Source organism: Zea mays, chromosome 1 (assembly GCF_902167145.1).
Source record: "Zea mays cultivar B73 chromosome 1, Zm-B73-REFERENCE-NAM-5.0, whole genome shotgun sequence".
In the NCBI taxonomy this organism is placed as follows: Eukaryota; Viridiplantae; Streptophyta; class Magnoliopsida; order Poales; family Poaceae; genus Zea; species Zea mays.
The window spans coordinates 90,417,746-90,442,583 of NC_050096.1; the positions used below are offsets into that span (position 1 = coordinate 90,417,746).

At 48.9% G+C, this 24,838-nt stretch overlaps 2 protein-coding genes and 1 long non-coding RNA gene across 3 annotated transcripts; all 3 read left to right on the top strand.

The window, feature by feature from the left end:
• The first annotated feature begins 1,028 nt into the window (after positions 1–1,028).
• Positions 1,029–7,753, top strand: LOC100502349 (uncharacterized). Its single transcript, NM_001363268.1, has 10 exons — positions 1,029–1,587; positions 2,711–3,064; positions 3,483–3,570; positions 4,146–4,573; positions 5,177–5,332; positions 5,533–5,700; positions 6,497–6,637; positions 6,706–6,942; positions 7,034–7,147; positions 7,353–7,753. The coding sequence occupies exons 1-10, from the start codon at positions 1,255–1,257 to the stop codon at positions 7,539–7,541; spliced, it is 2,208 nt and encodes a 735-aa protein (NP_001350197.1). The 5' UTR covers positions 1,029–1,254; the 3' UTR covers positions 7,542–7,753.
• A 12,728-nt stretch (positions 7,754–20,481) lies between these two features.
• On the top strand, positions 20,482–20,993 carry LOC109943656 (uncharacterized). Its single transcript, XM_020547155.1, has one exon. The coding sequence runs from the start codon at positions 20,482–20,484 to the stop codon at positions 20,935–20,937; it is 456 nt and encodes a 151-aa protein (XP_020402744.1). The 3' UTR covers positions 20,938–20,993.
• Positions 20,994–22,134: 1,141 nt separating this feature from the next.
• Positions 22,135–22,629, top strand: LOC103637637 (uncharacterized). The gene is made up of 3 exons (XR_558217.2): positions 22,135–22,263; positions 22,403–22,461; positions 22,571–22,629. It is a non-coding gene; the product is annotated as an uncharacterized lncRNA (long non-coding RNA).
• The last annotated feature ends 2,209 nt before the right edge of the window (positions 22,630–24,838 follow it).

Here is a 24,838-nt window from a genome sequence, read left to right on the forward strand (position 1 = left end):
AAAGCAGCAGCAGCAACGACGACGGAACACGAGTCACATAGGAATAGGACGGGACGACGGGAAGGTTAGGATGCTGCTGGCCTGCCCGTGTAAAGCGAGGCAGCAACCACCGCAAGCGTATGACGCAGGAGCAAGTTGCTAGATTCTTCTTCTTGTCCAGACCCAGTCCAGCTCGGTTCCGGCTGCGAGCACGTTTTCCTTGGACCATTGGATGGACTGGACTGGACTGTACCGTGGCTGCCGCGCGACACATGCATGTACGTGTACGTGAGATGGGGACGTCTCGTTTGTCCGGGCCGGCGTTTTTGGTGGGCGGAGACGCGTGATCAGGTCAGGGAGGGGCTAGTTTGGCCCCCTAGATTCGCGCGTCTGTGCCTGCCTCCGACGCGCGGTCGTCATCACGCCGATGCTCGGCTTTCCTCTCCTAGACATACCACTCCCAGCCACTAGCAACACAGTAGTTGTAGCCAAAGGACCATCGACCAGGGCTGCCTCTTTTCTCTGGATGGAATAATAAAAATAAGGCTTTTTGTTTAAAACAGTGGACACCAATGCGGTAGAGCCAACTGTCAGGTCGGCCCCGCTCGCCAGCGCCAGAGGACCCAGCCCCCCAGCTGCAGTGCACTGCCACCCAAATGACTCACCCACCGGCGACACGCCCGTTCCACTGACCGGACCAACCAGCCTGACCCAAGGCCAAGCGCGCACGGCACGAACACGGATCCTTCCACTGCCACTGCCACTGCCACTGCCACGCGGGACCCAACCAGCCAGCGAACGCCTCCTAGGCCACGTCCGCGCGGCCGAACAACCACTCCGGCACGCATCCACCGGCACGCGGGGCCACATTGACGGGCACGCACGCGCAGGCCAGGCAGGCAGAGGCCACAGGCGGTGGCCTTGTGGCGCGGCGCAGGAGCAGGCCTTGCCGCGCCGGCGCTGCCTTGCTCGCGAAGACGCCAGTTCCCAACTATTTGCGGAGCCGAGAGCCGGAGGCGGAGGCGTTAAGCGTAAGGCAGCGAGCATAAAGCGCCCTGGCGCCCGCCCGCCCGCCGCAGCCGCACCAAAGCCTAGCCACCCTCCTCTGCCCTCGAGTCCACGTCTCGTCTCCTCGCTCCACTCGCCAGTCGCCACCCAAGCCGGAGCGAACCCGCTGCCCGAATAGAGTAATCCGAGGAGCCAGCCAAATGGTGGTGGCCGCGTGAGTGTAGGGTCCGGGGGATATAGAGAGAGAGAGACTAGGGGCCGGCCGCGATGCGGGCGTGGGAGATGCACCCGCTCTGCTGCCTCGCCGGTGAGTGGCCGGCCTCGGGCGGCGGGCTCGCGCCCGGCGACCGCTCCCCGCCGGCGGAGGACGCGGGGGCGGCGCCGGCGGTGGCGGGGGTCCTGTACAAGTGGACCAACATCGGCAAGGGGTGGCGCCCGCGCTGGTTCGCGATCCGCGGCGGCGTGCTCGCCTACTCCAAGATCCGGCGCCGCGTCGCGGCGGAGCCGCGTCCCGAGGCCGCGGGCGGCGTCCGGCTGATCGGGGTGGCGCGCGGCGCCGCGGGCGCCGCTGAGCGCCCCATCGGATTCGTGCCTCTCAAGGTCACCCCTCGCGCTCTCGTCTCCTCTCCTCTCCTTCTCGTCTCGATTCGTTGCCTGATTTTTTCCCCCCGAATTTTTTTATGCCGCCCTCCCCGTTTCGCCATGAATGGTCTCGCCATTGTTTAGAGCAGCGACGCATTGCAGTGCGTCGATTTTATCCTCAAAACTGGGGAACACCGAGCATAATAATCGTTCGTTAAATAGTGCTATCGATACGCATTTCGTCGAGCAAATCGACTTCAAAATTTCTGCTACAGTTAGTGGAGCTGGTCTCCTGCGATCCCTCTCTTTTCCGCGTCGCGTCGGATCGAAACAGTCCAACAGAACAGACGAGCACAGGAACTCCAGTCTCCAGCTGTAAAAGTTACCTCGTGCCGTACCATCGTCACGATATGCGGCGGGGATCGTTTTGCAAACGCAATAGCACTCATCATGCTCACGCTCACGCTCCTGGTAAAGGAAACGATGGAAAGTTGCTAGTATATACACTGCTACAAGAAATTGCTAATCCCCTGTCGGAATAAAGCGATGCCTTGTTTTGATTGGAGCTCGCCTTTTACAGCGTCAGCTTAGTGTGAAAGAACAGTCTTTGCATCGACTTGCAACAGTGGTGTTTCCCGTGCTCCCCAGGGAAGGGGCCAGCGACAGGTGGGGGCAACCGGGCTCCCAGCTGGATCTTGTTCAAACGCCCTGGTGTCTTGGCGCCTCCGTTTTGTGTCGCATTGGCATTTTGGAAGTGCATGGGTTAGTGGGAATGTGAGGAGGTACGGATCACTCTGTCCTTAGCAAATTGAAGGGTCTGGGAGCTTTTTAAAGGCTCATCTTTTTCCCCGGCTCTTGAACGGTCCCTCGCCTACTGGCTCTGCTCCAGTCAATGGGCTATAAAGCTGCTTGTCTTTTTTGGCTATCCGTTTCTTTAGCTGGAGGAAGCAGTGATTAACTGGCATGGCAATGCAACGGTGGAGGTTTCAAAAAATATATATTTTTTGAAGTGAACTGCAAGAGTGCAAGTGTAGATATCATCACTTCTTGGATGACACAATTCAAAGTTTCAGTTACTTGCATGCTTCTAGATAGTGAATAGTCTGGTTGCTGATTAGCCATTCTCTTTACCTGTTTGTAGATATCATCATTTAGTGAAAGTAAATCAGATGATAAACGGTTTTATATAATTACTCCGACCAAAACACTTCAACTGAGGACTGGTTGTGCTAATGACCGGGCGACTTGGATTGAAGCGCTTGTCACTGCAAGAAGCGAATATTCTTTTAATGGGGATTTATCAGGTGATCAGAATGATGCATCATTTTCCACAGAAAAGCTCAGAAATCGCTTGAATGCTGAAGGCGTTGGCGAGGCCGTTATTAAAGACTGTGAGCAGATTATTCATTCAGAATTTTCGCAGTACCAAACACAGATGAAGCAACGTTGTGAAGAGTATTTAAGCTTTATTGGCACTCTTCCACAGGATGTTGAGGTAATTTTTTCTCGTAATTGAATAGGTAAAATAAGCCATTTATAGAGTTGCAGTTCATATTACAATATCTTATTGGTTCTACCATGTCATAACTAATGCTGGTTTTCCTTTAGAATCATATACCTGAGTGTTATATTTTTTCTTGGATTGGGTGCTGGATGTGTCTATAATTTATGGATTAATTGCTGTATATTCAGCAGGTTACAATCATGCTATATGTTTTTTTGGTAAGTGTAGTTTGATCAACACTTCTTGTATTTAGAAGATAGACCATACCAATTCTAGTTTACTAATCAAATGTACTGTCAATCTGTCACATGTTAAAAAAAATTATTTGGACTGTGATTGCAAGTCGAATAATAATTTGGTGTGAGTAGGACCCTATTCACTGACAAGAGAATTTCTTCTTTTCATGCAGGTAGTTAATTCAGTAGATTCAACTGTCCCTGAGAAGCCACGGCTAGAGCTGTTCAAGCATGACTGCTCCAGCTCTGGAAAATGTAGTGGTACTTGTTGTTCCTCTTGTTGCTCCTTTTTTCTTTGAAATATCCTGTCTAGTCAATTTTAAAGTTTACTCGGTAAAATTGATGCAACCTTTTTCCTAGCCATGATAAGTCTTTCATTGGTGATGCAATATCCATTCCATTCTTCCATATAACTGTGGCTATTCATTGCACAATTTTACTGGACCACTTTTTCAGGAGTGATGTTTCGGTACATTGTTTCTTTCCTAGCTTCATCTGACACGTGGAATGGAATTTGAGTATAGCGAATAGTTTTCTACCATTCCACCTTTAAACATGTAGCATAGAAGCTCCCTGGGCTATAAATATCTATGACATGCCAATATTCAAAATGATGATAGATGCTCAGCATTTGAGTTGTTGACAGTCATTTATATCTGATCACTTGCACATCTTGCCTTTTGTCCTTTGGATTGCCCAAATATCAAATAGTTTAAATCCCAGGAATAGGTGGTGCTCGAGCATTATGGCTTCTTTGATGCACTTTTGTTGCAGCCATTTCCCTTTGCATGTGATCTGAAATATGCTTACCATCCCTACCTTTGTTTTCTCATCAGAATATAGCAACACAGAATCTTCTGATGATGTTGGCAAGCAAGAGATTAGTGAACTATCAGACGGAGATGAATTTCATTTCTATGACACAAGGCAAAGTTTCAGTGAATTTGCTTCTAGTCCTGCTGACCCGAGAAAGGGATGTTTAAACAACGGAAATGAAGATCATAAATCTGTTGAATCATTGACGGTTGACAAGGCTGAGAAATATATGCTATCACATTCAAAAAGGCGCTTACAGTTGCCTGAACCAATAGAAAAGGAGAAAGGAGTTAGCCTTTGGTCAATGATCAAAGACAATGTTGGAAAGGATCTAACAAGAGTTTGTCTTCCTGTTTACTTTAATGAGCCTTTATCTTCTCTCCAGAAGTGCTTTGAAGAGTTGGAGTATTCTTATTTGTTGGATCGTGCATATGAATGTGGTTTAAGGGTATGTCTGTTTCTCTACCTTCCTGTTTTCCTTGACCCATACATTTTCTTTTGAATGCGAATCTGGTCCAAACATCTACATTGAATTACTTAAATCTGCTGGAAACTACTGTTGGGGGAATTATCCAATAGTAGGGAATAAACGACCCATGAAGAGAAACTGGTTAACACAATGGCCGGCATGAAATACATTTTTTTCAACCCAATGACATAGGATAATATTTTAAATTAGGAAATTTGCACTTTCAGTCTTTAAAAAACAGCACTGGATATTGGACTCAATTTTTGACTGATGGAGTTATACTTCATTTAAGTCAGTGTTTTTTTCTAAAAAACAAATCAACCATGTGGCATTCCCTTAGCTTTGTTTTGAAATAGTTACTGGAACTTAAGTGGTCAGAAAGATCGCTGAACCAGTTCACAAGGAGGTAGGCAGGTAGCTACATTTTGTGAGCACCTAGGTTTCAAGGTTTGAGCCTGGGTGGGTGGCCTCGATGGGAGACTCTACCGACCAAGTTATCACTCAGTTCTCAGACTAATGGTGTTTCTTATTTATCTATAAATTGATTTAACAATACCATAATAATTTTGCTTCTGCATTCAGGGGAATGGTCTGATGAGAATTCTTTATGTTGCTGCATTTGCGGTCTCTGGATATGCATCCACAGATTCCCGGCCTTGCAAACCTTTCAATCCATTGCTTGGGGAAACCTATGAAGCTGATTACCCTGAAAAGGGGATCCGTTTTTTCTCTGAAAAGGTCAGTTTGGCACCCAACACATATAAGTTTAGCTAATTATCAATTATTGTTTGGTCACTTAACAAATCATTCTGAATATAGGCCTGAAAGAGGAATCACTAAAAACATCACGTACAAGGATCCACCACTGGAGTATTACTAAAATTTTATTATATATGAGAACACACTTGACTAAATGTTTTTGTTTATTCTTGCACCAGGTCAGTCATCATCCTATGGTCATGGCATGTCACTGTGAGGGGAAAGGTTGGAAATTTTGGGGAGACAGCAATCTGAAGAGCAAATTCTGGGGACAATCCATTCAATTGGATCCTAATGGTGTGCTAACTTTAGAGTTTGATGATGGAGAAATTTTCCAATGGAGCAAGGTATAAATTGCTTGTCAATGGATAATGCTCATATTATTTCCTTTCTTTTATTGACAATTATGCAGCTATTGTCCCTCTAGTCTATCGTCTACACTGGTTGTATGAACACATCCAAGTTTAATTTCAACATCTTTGGATATTGTGATTCATTGATTACTAGAAAATGATTGCCTTAGAGATGCTGGCCTGGAGCCCTGGACCTGCCAAATTCAGAGGCCATGGATCAGCCCGTTTTAGCTAAAGACTCTGGCCTCGGCAAGGCCAGCTCAATGTGTATCATGGGTTGGTCCAAATTTTTTTCTCAGAAAAAATGAAGTGAGAAATTTGAAGCCGATCCTAGTCAAATGTAAATAAATAATTTGACTTTGTACTAATCTAACAACATTTGCAAGATTTTAAACTCATATATTGCACAGCAATACAAGCAGTGGACTTAGCAAAAAAATCGATTTCAAATATACCACATATAGGCACCTGCCGCATGGGGATGAAGTGGATGCAGGAAGGCGTCACGTCAAGCGGATTGGTCTTGGGCATCATTTTCAGGTGGTCACACGAGGGTTGATCCATCTTACCCATCGGGTCAATAGTTCCAGTTCTATTGACCCATTTGTTTTGGACTTTGTTGATCCTTGCAGCCCTTTGCCCTTGCTCTCGTGGGTTGGGCGAACTACCTAATGGGTTGACCCACCCCATCTCTGAATTGCCTCTCTGCATATCTACACTCTGAGATCTACAAGAGATAGTAAATGCTTGTTGACTATTATGTTAAAATGTTTTTTCTTTTCCTTGTCAGGTTACAACAACAATTAACAACCTTATCCTTGGTCGAGTATATTGCCATCACCATGGCACAATGAACATAAGTGGGAATAGACGATATTCATGCAAGCTGACTTTTAAGGAGCAGTCTTTCCTTGATCGGAATCCTCGCCAGGTAAAGAAAGACAAAAAAATCACCCATAAGATTTATATGGGTTGTGCTAATATATGGCTCTATGGAAGGTTCAAGGAGTCGTCAAGGATGCTGGTGGAAGCAAGGTTGCAACATTGACGGGGAAGTGGGATGAAAGTGTGCATTGTGTCATCAACAATGATGCCTCTAAGGTGAACTCTCATGGTCCACATCAGAGTTCTGGTTCCACTTTGCTATGGGAGAAAAATGAGCCTCCAGTCAATCCTACCCGCTACAACTTGTCCGCATTTGCAATAACACTAAATGAGTTAACACCAGAGCTCGAGGTACACATGGAACATACATATATCCCATAATCTGAGTTCTGTTAGCTCTTAACCTAAAAGGCTACGACACATCTTTTACGCTCTTGTTAAGGAGAAGCTGCCACCGACGGATTCAAGGCTGAGACCAGATCAACGGCACCTGGAGAATGGGGAGTACGAGAAGGCCAATGCTGAAAAACTGCGCCTCGAGACACAGCAACGGATGGTTGTACACATTTTACATTGCTATACTTTTTTTTTCTCATGAAAGCTACATCATGATCACTGATCGACTCCATTTCTACATTGTTTGGGCACTGCTTGCACCTTGAGATCTTGCATGTACATGGTGGACTGATTTCCCATCATGGGATGTTTAATGCATTTTTTTATTTTGCCTTAACTGAAGTCTTGTATGTCTTGGTCTGCAGGCAAGGAAGATGCAGGAGAGTGGCTGGAAACCAAGATGGTTCCAAAGGGACAGCGAGGATGGAACGTACCGCTACGTCGGAGGTTACTGGGAGGCAAGGGAGCAGAGAACATGGGTCGGCTGCAATGACATATTTGGTAACTTGTCTAGCAGCCAGAAGCTCCCACCATCCGCTCTCTACACGAGCTGAAGTATATAGGGGTGGGTAAGGCCGGAAGGGCATGTTCAGTAGTTGTTGACATCGCATTAACCAGAGGGTTTTTCTCTCGTTTCTGTTGTGTTAAGCTGTGAGCTAACATGTTTTTCTTGTCAATTGTCACATTGAAGCCAAGGACATCCAAGCATAACCCAACCTTTTGTCGATACTAGGATACTTATGAGAGATCTTGTGGACATTATTGCGAAAAGAATTGTCGATGATACTATTTTCTTCTTTGCATTCCGCAAGGACGTGTCTGCATTTGGCCCTTATGTTGTCGTGCTTTTGTGTGTTTATCTCGCATTGGTGATGCTGTTCAAGGTTGCCGTATGGTGGCTAGTCGAGTTACGATAATTTCCTACTGCTCAAATCTCTACTAACTATTAAGACGATAGTGTAGACCGTCTCGCTTGCCCCCGCCTCCCCCCTCTGCGCGTGCTCCCGCCTCCGCCCATCCGCCCACGCGCAACCAACCAATTCGCCTGGCTTGCCCTCGCCCGCCCATCGCTCGGAGCCGATACAAGGCTAGGGCAATCCATCTGGTCCGAATCCGCATGCGCCCGCGACCGCCGCCGCCCGTCGCCACCTGAACTCGAACCCCTGGCCGGAGTGTGCGGCCCGCGCCCGCCTATGGACGAGTACCAGACGCGCCGGTCGCTGGCGGGCGCCCTCCTCTCTGCACGTGCTCCCCTCCCCCCCCCCGACCGCGGCAATGGCGGCCGCATGACCCGCGCCCCCTCCCCACTGCAAATCCCTCCCCTGCGTTCCTCCCCGTCCTCTTCCTCGCCTCCCGCGCTCCGCCCGTCGCGCCGTCCTCGCGGAGCTTCCAAAGCCCCCCAGTCCCCAATGGACTCCTCCCCATTTGCTCCATCACGGCTCAAATACTCCGCCTGCATCTCCAAAGCACATTGCTCCCTCTGGCTTCCTGCCTCCTCTTCGGCTACTTCGCGTCCCGACGCCCCCTCATGGCCACCGCCACCGCAGCAGCAGTCTCCTCCACCGCTTGCTCGACCTGACCACCCACCGGGTCCTGCCCCGAAGCAGGCGGGGACGGTGACAGCGACGCCGTGGGAGGCGTCGGGTTGGCGTCCGTTGGGGCCACAGAGCCTTCCCGCGAGCCGAGCTGGAGCTTCAGCACGCTGCTTCCCCCAGCCCCCTGACGGTGCTCCTCGGCCGCGTGCTGGGGTTGGGTGTAACGCCCCGAATTTTGCAGTTGAATTTTTTCTTTTCTTTACTCGCCAAAATTCGGGCGTTACCTTTCCCTTTTCTTTTTCCCTCGCTAAACCTTGACCTCTTTCAAAGTTTAGCGGGATTCGGTTTGGATCTCCCGTGTAGGAAAAACCCTAAATACCTTATGTTGTTTGATGCACCATGCCGAACCTTGCATTTCTTTTGATTGCTTTGAAAGTGCAAATGCATGCATGTAGAAAGATCGGATTTCGAAAATGAGGAGGAGATCTTTTCTTTCTTTTTCTCTCTCTTTCTCTCTCCTCTTTTTCTCTCTCTCCCGCGCCGTGGGCCGACCCCGGCCGGCCCAGGCCCCTGCGCGCCCCCCCCTTGGGCCCAATAGGCCCAGCCGCCCCCCCCCCCTCTCTTTCCCTTATCCCCTAACCCTCTCCCTCTCCCCCCTCATTTTCTCCCTCCCCACCTAGGCCGCCGCCCCTACCCCCTACCCGCCCCCTGCCCTAGGTCGCCGCGCCGCCCCCTGCCGCCGGCCGCCCCTCGCCGTCGATCCCCGACGCCGGTGAGCCCCCCCCCCCTCCTCCCTCTCCTCCCTTCCCCTCTCCTCCCTCCCCTTCCTCTCGCCGCTCGGCCCCATGGCCGGTTCGGCCGCCCGCCCCACCCCGCCCGCTCGGCCCCTTGGCTGCGCCCCCGGCCCCCCCGCGCGCGCCCCCATGGCCGGCTCGGCCGGCTCGGCCGCTCGGCCCCCCCCCGCCCCCCCCCCCCCCTGCTCGGCCGCTCGGCCGCCCCCTGCGCGCCCCGCCTAGGGCCGGTTCAACCGCCCTAGGGCCGGTTCAACCGCCCCCCCCCCTCTGTTTTTTTTATTTTATTTTTTATTTTATTTTATTTACTTTCTGTGATTATAATTACTGTATTTTAAGTAGGCTAATCACTGTTCATGCTATGGGAAAATAGGAAGTTTAATTTAAAATTCCGTTATGCTATTGATTCACGTAGTTAATTGTTTACCCTGTGCAATGTTGATCAACTAAAAGTGATTAGGTTTCCATTAGTATATATAAATATATATAACAGAATTATTTTGTTAAAAACCAATTGTGTCATTAGTGCATAAGATTTAACCCCCTGCGAGACCTTTTCCGTTTCTTTCTAACCATAACAAATGCGATATCGAATGTCATACTTGATGCATATTCGCTTTATTTGTTATCTTGTATGGTGTACTGTTCTTTTGTATTAAATATGTGGATGGATGTATGTATGTTTGCGCTCGCATAGAGAACGATTCGGTCGAAGAGCCCGAGGAATTCGCAGGAGAAGCCCCTGAGCAGCAGTCGGTTGGTGGAGGCAAGTGTCCTTTGACCTATCTCTGTCCTATTCATTCTTTAATTCACCTCCCGCATTACACATTTATACCTAAGGATTGACTAGCTTTTGTTATCCATGTCCTTGTTTACCTATTTGGGTCGGATTATTACTACTTAGTCTGATGCTATTGCTCAACTCTAATCAATGAACATGATGTGATTATCTATGATACGCTGTTTTCCCGTTCTTCTTTATGATTATACTTGTGGTTTTCAAGGGGACTCGAGCGGTTTCTCGAGTGCCTCTCCGTAAGGACCTGTTCTATGGATGACCGCCCGGGAAAACAGTGCAACCATGAGGGTGGAATGGGGTGCCCTTAGCTGAATAATTAGAGGATCCGGGATGTAGTTCACTTAGCCGTCGTGCCGTCAATGGGGCTCGGTGTATGCGGCTCGCTCTGCCAAGTTTGGGTTCGCCCCTTGGGGAGGAGTGCGGTGCATTTAGGAAACCTAACGGGTGGCTACAGCCCCGGGGAATCTTTGTAAAGGCTACGTAGTGAAACCCTGCCTATTCACCTTGGTAGTGTTTAAGGGTTTGATCGGCCCGAGGCAAGAGGGAATCACGGCTTGTGGGTAAAGTGCACAACCTCTGCAGAGTGTTATGAAACTGATATATCAGCCGTGCTCACGGTTATGAGCGGCCAAGGGAGCTCCAGTGATTAGTGATACTTGATCAGAGATATTTTGGTACAGGTGGCAATGAGATTGATGGTTCTGGTTATGATTATGGTATTGGTAAGTGGTATTCTTTCCGTTTGGAAAGGATACATTGGGTTAATAACTTGGGTTAATGTTAAAACCTGGCTTTCTACTAGTAAGTAATAACCTGACCAACTAAAAGCAACTGCTTGACTTATCCCCACATAAAGCTAGTCCACTACAGCCAAACAGGATACTTGCTGAGTATGTTGATGTGTACTCACCCTTGCTCTACACACCAAACCCCCCCCAGGTTGTCAGCATTGCAACCACTGCTCAGGCGAAGATGAAGTTGTGGAAGGAGACTTCCAGGAGTTCCAAGACTACGACGAGTTCTAGGTGTGGGTTAGCGGCAACCCCCAGTCGGCTGCCTGTGAAGGCCGTGCTATCTACGTTTCGTTTTCGCACTTTGATTTATTGTAAGAACTATATGGACGTCTCAGACGTATGATGTAATCGACTATTATCCCTTTTTAATACTATTTTGAGCACTGTGTGATGATGTCCATATTATGTAACTGCTGTGTACGTGAATAACTGATCCTGGCACGTACATGGTTCGCATTCGGTTTGCCTTCTAAAACCGGGTGTGACATAAGTGGTATCAAAGCCGTGCTGACTGTAGGACCGCTAACCTAGAGTAGAATGGTCGTTCTAAGGACTATAGACCTCTGTCTCTGCCTTGACTTTGATATCCCTTCAAAAGTTGGTCCTACTGACCAAACCTATGTTCTACTACATATTATACCTTGCTGAAAATTATGTTTTATTCTGATCCTTCATTTATTTATGATTCATTACTTGCTGGTCATATTAATTCTATTCTTACCCTTTTGCTTGCGATGTCTTTTGTAGATGGCTCGACTTAGACACACTGCACGAAAGTCAGTCATCCCCTTCTTACCCTCCCGCCTTGCTGAGCGTCCGCTTCGCCGTCCCGTGGCCGGACAGTCCAGCCACTTGGAGAGACTACACCACCGCCTGCGTGAGGAGCAGGAACGTCGACGACAGGAGCAGCAGAGCTCTTCCTTCTCGCTCCACCAGGAGATAGAGTCTGTGAGGAGCTGCTCCCCTGTGCTTCCTCTGGAGCCGCCCCCTGCACCACCCCTGGGCGCCCCAGCTTCTGGAGTAGCTGCTGGAGGAGACCCAGACGACGGAGATGGCGACGACAGCTCGAGCCACGACACCGACTTCTCTGCTAACCCTGAGCCGGAAGGATGGGTTGCTCGACCCATCACTCGCGGCGCTGCTCGCGGGTGTCACTTCCACGATGCGCTCGACACCCTGCTACGTCGGGCATTTGACCGGCATACTTGGTCCGTCGAGTATCGCTGTGTGGTCTACCAGCATAGTCGCGGGGTCTACCCGGACCGCTGGGAGGCAACTTGCTTGGTGCGCTGCCCGGAGGACAGTCTCCAGGGTGCAGAGGCCTGTTCAGAGCACTATTCTATCTCTGAGCGGGACTCAGCTGAGGCAGCCATGCAAGATGCTGCACGGCGTGCGCTTTCGCACTACTGCTCGGTTTTCGGTGGGGCAGCTGACGGTCTTGACCTGAAGTATTACCCCCGCCGTCCATCTGGCAGCACAGGAGGCGTGATTGTCTCACCTGTCGGTGAGGGCAATCCTAGGTTGAGCAGCACAGTCAACCTAGCCGCCGTGCTAAACACGGAGCTGGACCATGCATTAGACGAGCTGAGTAGGGCTCGTGCTGAGATCGCCCAGCTGCGGGCTGAGCGCGCGGAACGTCGTTATCTGGATGGTGGTTCCCCCGCTCCCGTCGGGACTCAGCACCCGTACCGCTCACCTCAGCGTGGACACCAGTCTTATGGCAATCCCGCCTGCAAGACCAAGATCAACCTAGAACCATAGATCGTTAGAGTTGGATCTTGTAATTAATACGAAATATATATACATGGAAGCTTCAGTCTTAGTGTTAGACTCGGTCTTAGTTAGTTTTAGTTAGACAGGGTAGTTTGCTATACCCTGTGCATTTATGTTTGTCATGGTGAACTATGTTTGGTTTGGATCTTTGTAATGATTGTCACCAGAGTGTGGGTATCCCCTGCATTTTGGTTTACATACTATGTTAATAAAGTTAGTTATATAGTTGGGAAAACCTTTATTCTACTTTCCTCTTTATCTGAGAATCTGTGTGGTCTGTGTTGGAGATCAGTGAAGATGCTCATCTGTTCAGTGCTGTTGAGGAATTCTATTCTCTTTTCTTATGCTGCAAGATTTGCCAGATCAGTTCTGATGTGTGGTTGCGTTCTGCAGATGTCAGAGAACAGGCGCAGAGGAGGAAGGCGTGCTCAGCAGGAGCAAGCCGGTCAGCAAGATGAGGCGCCCCAGCAGCAGCAGCTGCCGCCCCCGCCCCCGATGTCGATTGAGCAGATGTTTCTGATGCAGACTCAGGCAGTTCAAGCCATCGGTCAGACTTTGGCCGCCATTCAGCAGCAGCAGCAGCAGCAGCAGCAGGCTCCACCCCAGCCTCAGATGCCTCAGATGCCTAGAGATAAGCGTGCTGAATTCATGAGAGGTCATCCACCAACGTTTGCTCACTCTTCTGACCCCATGGATGCTGAAGATTGGCTGCGCACTGTGGAGCGGGAGTTGCATACCGCTCAGTGTGATGACAGGGAGAAAGTTCTGTATGGTCCCCGTCTGTTGAGAGGAGCAGCCCAGTCATGGTGGGAGTCTTACCTCGCCACCCATGCCAACCCCGACACCATCACCTGGGAAGAATTCAGAGGTAGCTTTCGTCAGTACCATGTGCCTGCAGGTCTGATGACAGTGAAGAAGGAGGAGTTCCTGGCCCTCAAGCAAGGGTCATCGTCTGTCAGCGAGTATCGAGACAGGTTTCTGCAATTGTCTCGCTACGCTCCCGAAGATGTCAACACCGACGCCAAGCGACAGTACCGTTTTCTGAGAGGCTTGGTTGACCCTCTGCAGTATCAGCTGATGAATCACACCTTCCCGACATTCCAGCACCTGATTGACAGAGCAATCATGACAGAAAGGAAGCGTAAGGAGATGGAAGATCGTAAGCGCAAGATCAGTGGACCCCAGCCTGGAAGCAGCAGCCGTCCCCGTTTCTCAGGCAATCAACCTCAGCAGTTCAGGCAGAACCAGCGTCCACCTCAGCAGCATCAGCAGCGTCAGCAGTATCAGCAGTTCCAAAGGCAGTATCCTCAGCATCAGTACCAGAACCGTCAGAGCAATCAGTCAGGAGGTCAGTTTCAGAAGCAGAATCAGCAAGCACCTCGTCTTCCTGCCCCAGCAAATCAGCAGAACAGTCAGGCAGCACTAGCTCAGGTTGGAAACAGGGCATGTTTCCACTGTGGAGAGCAAGGCCACTGGGTGATGCAATGTCCGAAGAAGGCAGCCCAGCAGCAGTCAGGCCCCAATGCCCCAGCAAAGCAGAATGTGTCTCAGCCTGGAGCAGGCAATCGCCCTCAGCCGCGTTATAATCATGGAAGACTGAACCACTTGGAAGCTGAAGCAGTTCAGGAGACCCCCGGCATGACAGTAGGTATGTTCCCAGTCGATTCCCATATTGCAGAAGTGTTATTTGATACTGGAGCAACACATTCTTTCATTACTGCATCATGGGTAGAAGCACATAATCTTTCAATTACTACCATGTCAACCCCTATTCAAATTGACTCAGCTGGTGGTAGAATTCGAGCTGATAGCATTTGTTTAAATGTAAGTGTGGAAATAAGGGGGATAGCGTTTCCCGCCAACCTTATAGTAATGGGTACTCAGGGAATAGATGTCATCCTAGGGATGAATTGGTTAGATAAGTATCAGGCAGTTATCAGTTGTGATAAAAGGACAATCAAGTTGGTGTCCCCACTAGGAGAGGAAGTGGTGACCGAGTTAGTCCCGCCTGAGCCAAAGAAAGGAAGTTGTTATCAGATGGCCGTTGATAGCAGTGAAGCAGACCCAATTGAGAGTATCAAGGTTGTTTCCGAATTCCCAGATGTGTTTCCAAAGGACTTACCGGGTATGCCACCAGAGCGGAAAGTTGAATTTGCTATAGAGCTTCTTCCTGGAACCGCCCCCATCTCTAAGAGAGCTTACAGAATATCTGGACCAGAGTTGGTTGAGCTTAAGAAGCAGATTGATGAGCTGTCAGAGAAAGGTTACATCCGGCCAAGCACTTCGCCTTGGGCCGCCCCTGTCTTGTTTGTGGAGAAGAAAGATGGCACCAAGAGGATGTGTATTGATTATCGAGCTTTGAATGAGGTCACGATCAAGAACAAGTATCCTTTGCCCAGAATAGAAGATCTGTTCGACCAGTTGAGAGGAGCCAGTGTGTTCTCCAAGATCGATCTGAGGTCAGGTTATCATCAGCTCAGGATCCGACCTTCGGACATTCCGAAGACGGCATTCATTACCAAGTATGGTTTATATGAGTTCACAGTGATGTCTTTTGGTTTGACCAATGCACCAGCGTTCTTTATGAACTTGATGAACAGTGTATTCATGGATTATCTTGATAAGTTCGTGGTGGTATTCATTGATGACATTCTGGTTTATTCTCAAAGTGAAGAAGAGCATGCAGATCATTTGAGGATGGTGTTGCAGAGATTGCGAGAGCACCAGTTGTATGCAAAGTTGAGCAAGTGTGAGTTCTGGATCAGTGAAGTCCTGTTCTTGGGTCACATAATCAACAAAGAAGGATTGGCTGTGGATCCGAAGAAAGTGGCAGACATTCTAAACTGGAAAGCGCCAACAGATGCTAGAGGAATCAAGAGTTTCATTGGAATGGCCGGATATTATCGGCGATTCATTGAAGGGTTTTCGAAGATTGCGAAACCAATGACAGCGTTGCTAGGCAACAAGGTTGAATTCAAGTGGACCCAGAAATGCCAAGAGGCCTTTGAAGCGCTGAAAGAGAAGTTGACAACAGCGCCTGTCCTAGTCTTGCCTGATGTGCACAAGCCCTTCTCGGTGTATTGTGATGCTTGTTACACAGGTTTGGGATGCGTGTTGATGCAAGAGGGAAGAGTTGTGGCTTACTCGTCCCGACAGCTGAAGGTTCATGAGAAGAACTACCCAATCCATGATCTAGAGTTGGCAGCAGTGGTTCACGCACTGAAGACATGGAGGCACTATCTGTATGGACAGAAATGCGATGTCTACACAGACCACAAGAGTCTGAAGTACATATTCACTCAGTCGGAGTTGAACATGAGGCAACGAAGATGGTTAGAGTTGATCAAAGACTATGAGTTGGAGATTCATTACCATCCAGGCAAAGCAAACGTAGTGGCAGATGCTTTGAGCAGAAAGAGTCAAGTCAATCTGATGGTCGCTCGTCCGATGCCTTATGAGTTGGCCAAAGAGTTTGACAGGTTGAGTCTCGGGTTTCTGAACAATTCGCGAGGAGTCACAGTTGAATTGGAACCTACCTTGGAGCGCGAAATCAAAGAAGCGCAGAAAAATGATGAGAAGATCAGTGAGATTCGGCGATTGATTCTAGATGGCAGAGGCAAAGACTTTCGAGAAGATGCAGAAGGTGTGGTATGGTTCAAAGACCGCTTGTGTGTTCCCAATGTCCAGTCTATTCGGGAGTTGATTCTTAAGGAAGCTCATGAGACAGCTTATTCGATTCACCCTGGCAGTGAGAAGATGTATCAGGATCTGAAGAAGAAATTCTGGTGGTACGGAATGAAAAGAGAAATCGCAGAGCATGTGGCTATGTGCGATAGTTGTCGAAGAATTAAGGCAGAACACCAGAGACCAGCTGGATTGTTGCAACCGTTGCAGATCCCTCAGTGGAAATGGGATGAAATTGGCATGGATTTCATAGTCGGATTGCCTCGCACTCGAGCCGGCTACGATTCCATTTGGGTAGTAGTGGACCGTTTGACCAAGTCAGCCCACTTCATACCTGTCAAGACCAACTACAACAGTGCAGTATTGGCAGAATTGTATATGTCTCGGATCGTTTGTCTTCATGGTGTGCCAAAGAAGATAGTGTCAGACAGAGGAACGCAGTTCACCTCTCATTTCTGGCAGCAGTTGCATGAAGCCTTGGGCACGCATCTGAATTTCAGTTCAGCTTATCACCCGCAGACAGATGGTCAGACTGAAAGAACCAATCAAATTCTTGAAGATATGTTGAGAGCCTGTGCGTTGCAAGATCAGTCCGGATGGGACAAGCGATTGCCTTATGCAGAGTTTTCCTATAACAACAGTTACCAGGCCAGTTTGAAGATGTCACCGTTTCAAGCGCTTTATGGAAGGAGTTGTAGAACTCCGTTGCAATGGGATCAGCCTGGAGAAAAGCAAGTGTTTGGGCCAGACATTTTGCTTGAAGCCGAAGAGAACATCAAGATGGTCCGAGAGAATCTGAAGATAGCGCAATCGAGGCAGCGAAGCTATGCAGACACAAGAAGAAGAGAGCTGAGTTTCGAAGTCGGAGACTTTGTCTATCTGAAAGTGTCACCGATCAGAGGAGTCAGAAGATTCGGAGTCAAAGGCAAGCTGGCACCCCGCTACATTGGTCCGTATCAGATTCTTGCAAGACGTGGAGAAGTGGCCTATCAGCTCAGTTTGCCAGAGAATTTGTCTGCTGTGCATGATGTCTTTCATGTGTCTCAGTTGAAGAAGTGCTTGCGTGTGCCAGAAGAGCAGCTGCCAGTGGAAGGTCTTGAGGTCCAGGAGGACTTGACCTACGTTGAGAAGCCAGCTCAGATCCTTGAGGTTGCAGATAGAGTCACCCGAAGGAAGACCGTCAGAATGTGCAAAGTCAGATGGAGTCACCACTCTGAGGAAGAAGCAACCTGGGAGCGTGAAGATGATCTGATGGCCAAGTACCCGGAGCTCTTTGCTAGCCAGCCCTGAATCTCGAGGGCGAGATTCTTTTAAGGGGGATAGGTTTGTAACGCCCCGAATTTTGCAGTTGAATTTTTTCTTTTCTTTACTCGCCAAAATTCGGGCGTTACCTTTCCCTTTTCTTTTTCCCTCGCTAAACCTTGACCTCTTTCAAAGTTTAGCGGGATTCGGTTTGGATCTCCCGTGTAGGAAAAACCCTAAATACCTTATGTTGTTTGATGCACCATGCCGAACCTTGCATTTCTTTTGATTGCTTTGAAAGTGCAAATGCATGCATGTAGAAAGATCGGATTTCGAAAATGAGGAGGAGATCTTTTCTTTCTTTTTCTCTCTCTTTCTCTCTCCTCTTTTTCTCTCTCTCCCGCGCCGTGGGCCGACCCCGGCCGGCCCAGGCCCCTGCGCGCCCCCCCCTTGGGCCCAATAGGCCCAGCCGCCCCCCCCCCCTCTCTTTCCCTTATCCCCTAACCCTCTCCCTCTCCCCCCTCATTTTCTCCCTCCCCACCTAGGCCGCCGCCCCTACCCCCTACCCGCCCCCTGCCCTAGGTCGCCGCGCCGCCCCCTGCCGCCGGCCGCCCCTCGCCGTCGATCCCCGACGCCGGTGAGCCCCCCCCCTCCTCCCTCTCCTCCCTTCCCCTCTCCTCCCTCCCCTTCCTCTCGCCGCTCGGCCCCATGGCCGGTTCGGCCGCCCGCCCCACCCCGCCCGCTCGGCCCCTTGGCTGCGCCCCCGGCCCCCCCCGCGCGCGCCCCCATGGCCGGCTCGGCCGGCTCGGCCGCTCGGCCGCCCCGCCCCCCCCCCCCCCCCCTGCTCGGCCGCTCGGCCGCCCCCTGCGCGCCCCGCCTAGGGCCGGTTCAACCGCCCTAGGGCCGGTTCAACCGCCCCCCCCCTCTGTTTTTTTATATTTTATTTTTTATTTTATTTTATTTACTTTCTGTGATTATAATTACTGTATTTTAAGTAGGCTAATCACTGTTCATGCTATGGGAAAATAGGAAGTTTAATTTAAAATTCCGTTATGCTATTGATTCACGTAGTTAATTGTTTACCCTGTGCAATGTTGATCAACTAAAAGTGATTAGGTTTCCATTAGTATATATAAATATATATAACAGAATTATTTTGTTAAAAACCAATTGTGTCATTAGTGCATAAGATTTAACCCCCTGCGAGACCTTTTCCGTTTCTTTCTAACCATAACAAATGCGATATCGAATGTCATACTTGATGCATATTCGCTTTATTTGTTATCTTGTATGGTGTACTGTTCTTTTGTATTAAATATGTGGATGGATGTATGTATGTTTGCGCTCGCATAGAGAACGATTCGGTCGAAGAGCCCGAGAAATTCGCAGGAGAAGCCCCTGAGCAGCAGTCGGTTGGTGGAGGCAAGTGTCCTTTGACCTATCTCTGTCCTATTCATTCTTTAATTCACCTCCCGCATTACACATTTATACCTAAGGATTGACTAGCTTTTGTTATCCATGTCCTTGTTTACCTATTTGGGTCGGATTATTACTACTTAGTCTGATGCTATTGCTCAACTCTAATCAATGAACATGATGTGATTATCTATGATACGCTGTTTTCCCGTTCTTCTTTATGATTATACTTGTGGTTTTCAAGGGGACTCGAGCGGTTTCTCGAGTGCCTCTCCGTAAGGACCTGTTCTATGGATGACCGCCCGGGAAAACAGTGCAACCATGAGGGTGGAATGGGGTGCCCTTAGCTGAATAATTAGAGGATCCGGGATGTAGTTCACTTAGCCGTCGTGCCGTCAATGGGGCTCGGTGTATGCGGCTCGCTCTGCCAAGTTTGGGTTCGCCCCTTGGGGAGGAGTGCGGTGCATTTAGGAAACCTAACGGGTGGCTACAGCCCCGGGGAATCTTTGTAAAGGCTACGTAGTGAAACCCTGCCTATTCACCTTGGTAGTGTTTAAGGGTTTGATCGGCCCGAGGCAAGAGGGAATCACGGCTTGTGGGTAAAGTGCACAACCTCTGCAGAGTGTTATGAAACTGATATATCAGCCGTGCTCACGGTTATGAGCGGCCAAGGGAGCTCCAGTGATTAGTGATACTTGATCAGAGATATTTTGGTACAGGTGGCAATGAGATTGATGGTTCTGGTTATGATTATGGTATTGGTAAGTGGTATTCTTTCCGTTTGGAAAGGATACATTGGGTTAATAACTTGGGTTAATGTTAAAACCTGGCTTTCTACTAGTAAGTAATAACCTGACCAACTAAAAGCAACTGCTTGACTTATCCCCACATAAAGCTAGTCCACTACAGCCAAACAGGATACTTGCTGAGTATGTTGATGTGTACTCACCCTTGCTCTACACACCAAACCCCCCCCAGGTTGTCAGCATTGCAACCACTGCTCAGGCGAAGATGAAGTTGTGGAAGGAGACTTCCAGGAGTTCCAAGACTACGACGAGTTCTAGGTGTGGGTTAGCGGCAACCCCCAGTCGGCTGCCTGTGAAGGCCGTGCTATCTACGTTTCGTTTTCGCACTTTGATTTATTGTAAGAACTATATGGACGTCTCAGACGTATGATGTAATCGACTATTATCCCTTTTTAATACTATTTTGAGCACTGTGTGATGATGTCCATATTATGTAACTGCTGTGTACGTGAATAACTGATCCTGGCACGTACATGGTTCGCATTCGGTTTGCCTTCTAAAACCGGGTGTGACATTGGGGCTGGCCACCGGCGAGGCGGAGCGCATCGGTCCAGTGATTTTTCATTTGTGCATTGCTGCAACACTTTGTATAATAGTCTGTGGTTTTATGGGCAGGTAGATCGGTCCGGTGATTTTTCAGCTGCTCTTGGTGCGATGGCAGCTGACTCCACCATGGGGTTTCACCAGGGGATCACCGCCTCGCTGTACAACCATCACATGCTCTGGTTCCAGTCCAACAACGATGTCGGCATCGACGGCGGCGACGACGCTACCGGTGGCATGGTCATGGCCCCGGGGAGTGTGAGTGGGGGCAGTGGCAACGCCGGGCTGTTCCTCTCCCCAAACACAGGGGTCGTCGGCAACGCACCAGGGGTTGCCCCATCAAGGAACTCGTCGGGGGATGCGTTCCGTGGCACTGGGACGCCCAAGTATAAGTATGTCACTGGTTCTCCTTCCGATTGGAGTGACTGTGAGGTAGACATACTGAACGAAGGGCTTGTGAGGTTAATTCATTCCCCTATTTGCTTCCTGAATTGCTTTTGCCTGTACTGTACTTTTCTCTACTATTGCACATATGGAACTTGGTTTGCTTTCTTTTCGCACCTTTAATGTGTTCCAAGGTTGTGGAGCACCAATTACGAACCTAAAGCAATTATTACGCAACCAGACCTTTAATGTGTTCCAAGGGTGCCAAGGAGAATGCAAGGCGGGCGCTGACGCTGCTATTCAGATTAAGGCAGGCGCTGACGCGGCCATGACTCTCATGTTGTTTGAACTGTTACACTAATAATTCTTTGCTAATTCTTAGGTTGGAGACTTTGGGTTGTCAAGGATCAAGCGCAACACTCAGGTTTCTGGTGGTGTCTGTGGCACTCTTCCATGGATGGCACCAGAGCTACTGAATGGCAGCAGCAACAAAGTCTCTGAGAAAGCAAGTTTTTTTTTCCGACCATACTCCTGATAGCTCTTTGCATATGGAACCAGTGGCGCGGGCTCCTCAGGCCAGCCTCCTCTCTCATCCAACTGCAGGTAAATTTGGCTTAGTCGTTTGGATTGGAGAGAAGTGGATTTATGTCCGAGCGAGAGGACAGGGGCGAGGGGCACGCTAGGAGACCTAGCCGGTCCAGCAGCTTCGGCGGCCACCGTGGAGGCGGAGTCGGTGGCGCAGGCAAGGGCGGCGCGGGCTCCTTAGGCCAGCCTCCTCTCTCATCCAACCGCAGGTAAATAACTGCCCCTGATTACAGCGACAAAAAACCGCAACTGCAGACAAATAAGCTACACTGATGCAACGACAGTCACCGTAGCATGTTTAATTTTAATACAGGACCTTGTTTTTTCTCATCTCTTTTTTCCTGTGTGCTTCAGTAGTTCAGTGTATGCAGCCCCTGATTACAACAATTTATCAGAGGTTGGATTCTGATTGCCCTCTGCCTCTGCCTCGCACGATTGGTTGATCTCGCCAGGGTTGATAGGGTTTTGATGAGAACTTTGGATCTTGATTGCAGCATTAGAAAGCCTGGCAATGGCCACGGCAGACACCAGAGGGTGGTGAACCAGCCTGACACCACTGGCTACCAGCCTGCACCAGCGCCTGGCCTCCTCCAAACTCCTGCGCGCTCGCCACCTGCGCCTCAGAATGCAGCCATGCATGTTCCTGTCTCCGCATCATGGCTACAGCACCAGGGTGAGTGAGGTGTTTTGTTCCGCTATATTGTACTGTGTTTGGAATGGTGCTGTTTGGATTGATAAACGTGATGTGTTCCTTCATTTGATTGCACATGTTTTTTTATTCACCAGATCCACATGTGTCATCTTCATTGTCTGCCAGCGAGAAACCGGCTAATCCGCTGTTACCATTACCGAAAGCTACACATGCTGCTCCAAGGGCTCTACCAAAAAACTCTAACACAGCCCTTCCTCAGGGAGGATCGCAAGGTTTGCCTTACTTGCATGTGCATTTTTACCATTTATGGTGGCATTGTACACCTTCTTCTCTCTGGCTATTCAAACCATATTTTAGATAGGTTATACTGCATCATTAACCACCTTCTTCTTGTTGTTTATTTCTTTTCAGGAGAAACATCAAAGGGGTTTAACTTTCAGTTTGGTAGTATAAATATGAATGGGCTACCGGTATGATTTTGTTATCTATTTTTTTTCTCCAGCTTGGGTCATGTAGCTCTCTGTATTAGCAATTACCTTTTGCTTTCTACTTACATTACATCTATACAATTTTGTACAGCAATTTCCTGCCAGGACAAGCTCAACTCCTCCAAATTTGGATGAACAAAAACGTAAGCAGCTATCTTGTCTTCTCTTGTTTATATGATATTCTGATGTATGTATTCTTATTTGTTGGTTCAGTGCTTTTTTATTGGACTGCTAGAACCTACAAAAACATTGAAGTCCCATGACTAATTTGCCTTCCGGAGCATAGCCAGTTCCTTTTGCGTGTGTTATTGGTTTTGATTTGTGGGATATTATTTTTGTTTCAGATAGCAATGTATAGTTTTGTGTTGGTATTTTGCTTGTGTCTAGCTATACTTAAAGGAGATCTCTTGGATGAACTGAAGTTATTCAAATGGATTCTTCTTTTTAGCATTTTTCTCACTAGCATACATCCTCTATATTTGAATTGATTGCTTTTGAATTTCATGTAAATTTTACTGTCTTTTTTAAGTGCACATAATACAAAAGAGGATAAGGATATATCTATACTACTATATTAAGGTTGTAAGGGGTAGCCTGCCTCCACCTGGTTCTGCCTCAAGCCAATCTGGACCGTCCATCTATATCCATCAAATCAGCACCGTCCATCCGTGCGTCACGCCTCCTCCCCATTTCCTCCGCCTCCTCTCCCACTATTCAGTTGCAGACTTGCAGTAGGTTCTCCCTCCTCACCATTTCCTCCGCCTCCTCTCTTGCTCATTGGCCAGATCAATCTGCCTCTGCCGCATGTGCTCCCTCCCCACGCCCCGTCTCGCAGTCTCGCCACACCTCACCGTGGCTGGGAAACGGAGGGCCACAAGCCCACAACTCTCGTGCAGGCTTCTCTCCCCTCTCCGCCCTTCCCGAAGCTGCACGGTGCAGGTCGCGCTCTCTCCACAGAGTCCCGCTACTACGCACGCTGCCCTCGTCGCCGGCGAGGTGGCTGTGCTGCTGCATACTCCCCTGGTTCCCACCCTGGAACCGGCCACCCTCTCCTGCTCCGCGACCTCGAGGTATCTCCGTCTCCCAGTGACGCTACTTTTCGCTGCTGCTACTGCAGGCTAACTGTGTCGGTTTAGCACTTCAGCTTATGGCGTGCTTGCTCTAGATGGTTGGCACCAAGGGGTTAGCTCATGGCTGTGTTGTTGCGCCGGCGGCGACTCGTTTCTTTGGGGGAATATGTCATCACAAACTGCAATTGTCAGCTGTTCATTGGACGGTGCCATAGTTGTTAATTGAGATGATTTGGGACAGCTCTAGATAAGCGGTTGCGCGCACCCATTAATAATCGCGAGAACGATGTGCTTGTTTGTTGCGCCGATCATTAGCATTGTATAGGCGCTGGAAGCCGGGAACAAGGCAACACCAGTAGACTTGACAAAGTACTTCTGTGCCACAGGAAGGAAGCAATACATATTCGTCTGGGTTATGGTTACAGGAGACTACTGAGGAAAAATTAATCACAGGCGACTCTTCACACCAATCCCCTTCCTCCATTCCTCTTCCCGTACCCTGGCCCGGCGGGGTCGCGCTTAGCCAGCCGTTGCAGGTCTCCTCCGTTTAAAACATGGCACCTAGCTGTTTTGGTGAGAAACCCTAGATTGATTGGAGTTGGATGTTCTAGAGTGGCGAGGAACCCTAGATTGATTGGAGTTAGATGGATGCTTGCTCGTTTTGTTAGTTCCTTTACCGTCCCTCAAATCCAAAAATTCCTTCCTAGGACTGGTACGGTGCTCCAGTTCATCTAAAGCAGTTTGCCTTTTGGGGAATACAGGTTTGTGTTCGCTTTTCCAAAACTGTCTGGGGTTCAGTTTCAGCTGAACCTATTGTCCGCACGCCCTGTGTTTGAGACCCCTTTGAATTCATTGTTATAATGAGTTTTGCTTGCCCGGTGTTCAATTAAAGTACCATTGAATTTTTAGCAGAGCACTGATCAAGCGTTTTGTTCCAAGGATTTTTTAATCAGTTCTAATGCCCATAGATTATCTCATACATGTGTTGATTTCTACACATTTTGAATTTCATCTTATAATCAAATCTGGTCTGATTGACTGTTGCCTTTTATTTTCTTTTTAGTAACTTTTTTAGTACCAGTGATGCAAAGGGACACAAGCTCTAGCGATGTTTCTGCTTCTCATGTAGGCCGTGTAAGACGTCGTAAACATCCAACTGAGGTTAGTAATTTCTTGTTCCTTTTGCTCTTTATTGCGCTCTGCTCTCTCTCTCCCTCTTTAGATTTCAGCTAATACACTGAAACAAGGTTCAAGCTAGAGCATCAGCCTGTTTTAGGTGCTCTTTTTCG

What these genes read in the sequence shown, in the direction of transcription:
- LOC109943656 (XM_020547155.1), top strand. Translation starts at nt 20,482, where the DNA reads ATGGCAGCTGACTCCACCATGGGGTTTCACCAGGGGATCACCGCCTCG.
- LOC100502349 (NM_001363268.1), top strand. Translation starts at nt 1,255, where the DNA reads ATGCGGGCGTGGGAGATGCACCCGCTCTGCTGCCTCGCCGGTGAGTGG. An exon ending in CATATGAATGTGGTTTAAGG is followed by an intron (nt 4,574 to 5,176) that starts GTATGTCTGTTT and finishes TTCTGCATTCAG; the next exon opens with GGGAATGGTCTGATGAGAAT. An exon ending in AAATTTTCCAATGGAGCAAG is followed by an intron (nt 5,701 to 6,496) that starts GTATAAATTGCT and finishes TTTCCTTGTCAG; the next exon opens with GTTACAACAACAATTAACAA.